The 5,508-nt window shown below is 36.0% G+C and overlaps 1 protein-coding gene across 1 annotated transcript in view; it reads left to right on the plus strand.

The window, feature by feature from the left end:
• LOC125649219 (uncharacterized) overlaps window positions 1–5,508 on the plus strand; it is a 7,715-nt gene continuing 2,207 nt past the window's right edge. The window contains exons 1-3 of the mRNA XM_048876563.2: window positions 1–153; window positions 2,161–2,416; window positions 2,783–2,832. Coding sequence (XP_048732520.1) covers window positions 90–153; window positions 2,161–2,416; window positions 2,783–2,832 — 370 coding nt within the window. The 5' untranslated portion in view covers window positions 1–89. The remainder of the gene's footprint in view (window positions 154–2,160; window positions 2,417–2,782; window positions 2,833–5,508) is intronic.

Here is a 5,508-nt window from a genome sequence, read left to right on the forward strand (position 1 = left end):
AAATTTAATCTGATTAAAATCCGGTAAAAGTAGTGCGTTGGTTTGTCTTGAGACCGATAGAATGAGATGACAGCCATTTGATACCCACCATGACCACCGTTTTGATAACAGTGATTTGTTATGTGTACCTGTCCTGTCTCGTGGTTCAGATCGGTAAAGTTTCGTCATTTCTTCACACGTTTTCAATCTTAATGCCATGCTCGTATTATTTATCGTCATTACTGCAGACTTGGACAATACTGAACACACGAAACTGATAAGGACTATAGTTACATTGAAAACCAGACAGGTGTTGTTGGTATAGATGAATTCAATGGTGAAGATGAATTGATCGATCTCATAACTCTCTTCAAGAATGCAAATTTAAAAGTAGGGCAAATACGGGCCCTTGGAGTGCGTCCACAAAGTGTATGATGTAAAACTTATACGGTACCAATTTTGATGCACCAGATGCGCATTTCGACAAATAATGTCTCTTCAGTGATGCTCAACCGAAATGTTTGAAATCCGAAATAACAATGAAGTTTTAGATCTATTATAGCCAAAAAACAGTGTGCCAAAAAAAGTGGAGTCTAATTCGTCTAAGGATAAGAGCTATGCATGAGGGAGATAATCCTTAATTTTGAAATGAATTTCTAAATTTTATAACAGCAATTAAATATACATCTGTATTTTCAAGCTAGTAACGAAGTACTGAGCTACTGGGCTGTAGAGACCCTCGGGGACTAACAGTCTACCAGCAGAGGCCTCGACCCAGGGGTCATAATGTAAAACTTATACGGTACCAATTTTGATGCACCAGATGTGCATTTCGACAAATAATGTCTCTTCAGTGATGCTCAACCGAAATCCGAAATAACAATGAAGTTTTAGAGCTATTATAGCCAAAAACAGCGTGATGCTGCGTTCCAATACTCTGGTTCTCAAAATCCACATAATCTTTAAGATGGCTCATTACACTACAAATTTATCTAATTCTCTATTTAAGCACCTCGTATGAAGCATGATTTCGACATCGAAAAGGTAATACATGCTCTCATTTCTTCCGGAATGATAAAAAAGGTGGTTTGTTTGCAAATAAGAGATTCTAAAGTCAACATTTCATAATTGTTGAAATATACATATTTTTTTAAAATGGAGGTCCTAACTACTAGACCTTATATATTCCTGCTATCAAGATGCATTGAGTATTCGGGTGGGCAAGTGCCCTGGGATCATCCCAACCCCCATCATTTTTTGATGTTCATATATCTTTAAAATGGTTGAGATTTCAACAACCCTTAAAGCAAATATATTCTTGTTGCACGCGACACAATGCACTGGTTTTGTTCGTCGTTTTCCCACCCCATTTGCTCTTCAAGGCGAAAAAGAAAATTACAAATTATTGCACATCTACAGGACACCACCAATCATCTTCCAACACAATATTTGGTTACTGCATAAAATGTAAGAGGAGTTCTTGGAAACAGGGTCTTTAAAAAAAAAAAAACCGTCGTGTTTACCCTCATTTGGCTCCCTGGATGAAAATGAACATTCTGACAACTTATTGCACATCTACAAGACACCACCAATCTTCTTCCAGAAGATGATTTGGTTACTAACATGTAACATGTAAGAGGAGTTATGGGAACCAGGTTTTCGTAGGAAAACGTCGTTTTCAACCCCCATTTGGCCTCAAGGGTGAAAATGAAAATTCCGAAACCTTATCGCACGTTTACAGGACACCCCCAATCATCTTCTAAAAGCTGAATCGGCTATTGCGTAAAATGTATGGGGAACTCTGGGAACCAGGTTTTTGTAGAAAAACCCCCATCATTTTTTTTTTACCTCAGTTGGCCCCATGAAACTTTAAAGTACATCTACAGGACACCGCCTATCATATTCCAAAAGAGTAATTGGTTACTGCATAAAATAAAAGAGGAGTTTGAGGAAGAAGAAAGTCTGACAAACGGACGAATCAGGGTAATAACAATATACCCGAACTTTCGGTATGCATGTTTAATTAGCATGACCTTTAGATTTGAGAAAGAATTATGTAAACATATTGTACACCCCTCCTTAAACATTTGCAGTGTGTAAGAGATGGAAAGTCAACAGATAATCTGATCGATTTATATTCGTTATCCAGTTCAAAACTCAAGTAAACATGTAATGTTTTAGACAATCAGTTGCTGATAGACATTCTACAGACGCCACAAGCTCATTCTGGAAAAGCAACTAGCCCAACAACGACTCAAAAACCAATCCAAAGTGTGTCCTCAACCGTGCAATCAGCATCTAGCTCAACAAGTCATGCAAATACTACTTATAAGTCTCATCGCCTGCCTTGTACGCAAGAAGAAATCCAACAGAGAGCATGTCTAAATGGAGGAACTTGTTTTGTACTTATGATTGACGGAAGGAGTACACATTGTTTGTAAGCATCTTAACACTACGTAATATACAAAATGTATGCTGCACTTTTTAACCTTTTTGTGTCCAGTTTTGAAGAGGATATTGTGAAATACCTTTCTAGATTATCCAATGTCATTTCTATTATTTGGCTGTACACGAAGTCTTTACAAGGCTTTGCACGTGCTGGTACGATGACATTTGGGTGAAGGATATTATCATAAAAAATGTAAATTATACATTTTTTTTATAATACGGTATCAAATGGATTATAATCTTACAATTTCTCCATCTATTAGGAACATGCTATAACATCAGATTGCTATTGTACAATTTCTCCATCTATTAGGAACATGCTATAACATCAGATTGCTATTTTACATTTTTTCAGATGCAGAGAACATTATTATGGATCAAACTGCTATTATTACTATCCGTTATGTAAGTATAGGCATAAATATGTAAGTATAGACATATTAATTTAAGTATAGACACATATATGTAAGTATCAAGACACATACATGTAAGTATAAACACATAAATGTAAGTATAGACACATAAATGTAAGTATAGACACATAAATGTAAGTATAAACACATAATTGTAAGTATAGACACATATATGTAAGTATAGACACACACATGTAAGTATAGACACATACATGTAAGTATAGACACATATATGTAAGTAAAAACACACATATGTATGTATGTATGTATAGACACATATATAAGCATAGACACATAAATGTGAGTATAAACACATAAATGTAAGTATAGACACATAAATGTAAGTATAGACATATATATGTAAGTATAGACACACATATGTAAGTATAGACACACATATGTAAGTATAGACACATAAATGTAAGTATAGACACACATATGTAAGTATAGACACATAAATGTAAGTATAAACACATAAATGTAAGTATAGACACATAAATGTAAGTATAGACACACATATGTAAGTATAGACACACATATGTAAGTATAGACACATAAATGTAAGTATAGACACATAATTGTAAGTATAGACACACATATGTAAGTATAGACACATAAATGTAAGTATAAAAACATAATTGTGTGTATAGACACACATATGTAAGTATGTGGTTGTTGATGCATGTAAGTATAGACATATAAATGTAAGTATAGACCCACATAAGATAAGATTAGTTATTTTTACGATCCAAATTGTAAGTAGAGAGGCATGGGTGGATCAGATGAATTGTTATTGTTACTATACATAGTGCAAATAGACATATATGGGTCAAACTGTTGATTTTACTGTACGTATCGTGTGGTTGTTGTGTTTGATTTTACTGTACGTATCGTGTGGTTGTTGTGGTTGATTTTACTGTACGTATCGTGTGGTTGTTGTGTTTGATTTTACTGTACGTATCGTGTGGTTGTTGTGGTTGTTTTTACTGTAGGTATCGTGTGGTTGTTGTTTGTTTTTACAGTATGTATCGTGTGGTTGTTTTTACTGTACGTATCGTGTGGTTGTTGTGTTTGTTTTTACTGTACGTATCGTGTGGTTGTTGTGGTTGATTTTACTGTACGTATCGTGTGGTTGTTGTGTTTGATTTTACTGTACGTATCGTGTGGTTGTTGTGGTTGTTTTTACTGATTTTACTGTACGTAGCGTGTGGTTGTTGTTTGTTTTCACTGTATATATCGTGTGGTTGATTTTACTGTACGTATCATGTGGTTGTTGTGTTTGTTTTTACTGTACATATCGTGTGGTTGTTTTTACTGTACGTATCGTGTGGTTGTTGTGTTTGTTTTTACTGTACGTATCGTGTGGTTGTTTTTACTGTATGTATCGTGTGGTTGATTTTACTGTACGTATCATGTGGTTGTTTTTACTGTACGTATCGTGTGGTTGATTTTACTGCACGTATCATGTGGTTGTTGTGTTTGATTTTACTGTACGTATCGTGTGGTTGTTGTGGTTGATTTTACTGTACGTATCGTGTGGTTGTTGTTTGTTTTTACTGTATGTATCGTGTGTTTGATTTTACTGTACGTATCGTGTGGTTGTTGTGTTTGTTTTTACTGTACGTATCGTGTGGTTGTTTTTACTGTACGTATCGTGTGGTTGTTGTGGTTGATTTACTGTACGTATCGTGTGGTTGTTGTTTGTTTTTACAGTATGTATCGTGTGGTTGATTTTACTGTACGTATCGTGTGGTTGTTGTGGTTGATTTTACTGTACGTATCATGTGGTTGTTGTGTTTGTTTTTACTGTACGTATCGTGTGGTTGTTGTGGTTGATTTTACTGTACGTATCGTGTGGTTGTTGTGGTTGTTTTTACTGTAGGTATCGTGTGGTTGTTGTTTGTTTTTACAGTATGTATCGTGTGGTTGTTTTTACTGTACGTATCGTGTGGTTGTTGTGGTTGTTTTTACTGTACGTATCGTGTGGTTGTTGTGTTTGTTTTTACTGTACGTATCGTGTGGTTGTTGTGTTTGTTTTTACTGTACGTATCGTGTGGTTGTTGTGGTTGATTTACTGTACGTATCGTGTGGTTGTTGTTTGTTTTTACAGTATGTATCGTGTGGTTGTTTTTACTGTACGTATCGTGTGGTTGTTGTGTTTGTTTTTACTGTACGTATCGTGTGGTTGTTGTGGTTGATTTTACTGTACGTATCGTGTGGTTGTTGTGTTTGATTATATGCTGTTTTACGTCCCATCTGAAAATATACTATTTCACGTAGAGACGTCACGGGCTTATTAATTAAGGTGAATTGTGACCTATGCATGGCGGTTACGGTCGTAGCGGTGAGGGTTCTTTACCGTGCTAATGACTACCATAAGTCCCATTGGGATTCAATTTATCGATATGCAAAATTATGATCACCAATCATAATCTAATAAACACTACAAAACAACCAGTACCAGTCACACCCAAAGGAAGAATCCCTCTGTCCGCAGTCCACGTGAATCCCTCTGTCCGCAGTCCACGTGAATCCCTCTGTCCGCAGTCCACGTGAATCCCTCTGTCCACAGTCCACGTGATACATCATAAGGACATCAGTGTCCCTCGGACTGCAAGACAGAATATGTGACGACATACGGAGAAAGAGGAATAACTCCAAGAAGTCA

The sequence above is a fragment of the Ostrea edulis genome, chromosome 5 (genome assembly GCF_947568905.1).
Source record: "Ostrea edulis chromosome 5, xbOstEdul1.1, whole genome shotgun sequence".
NCBI classification, from domain to species: domain Eukaryota; kingdom Metazoa; phylum Mollusca; class Bivalvia; order Ostreida; family Ostreidae; genus Ostrea; species Ostrea edulis.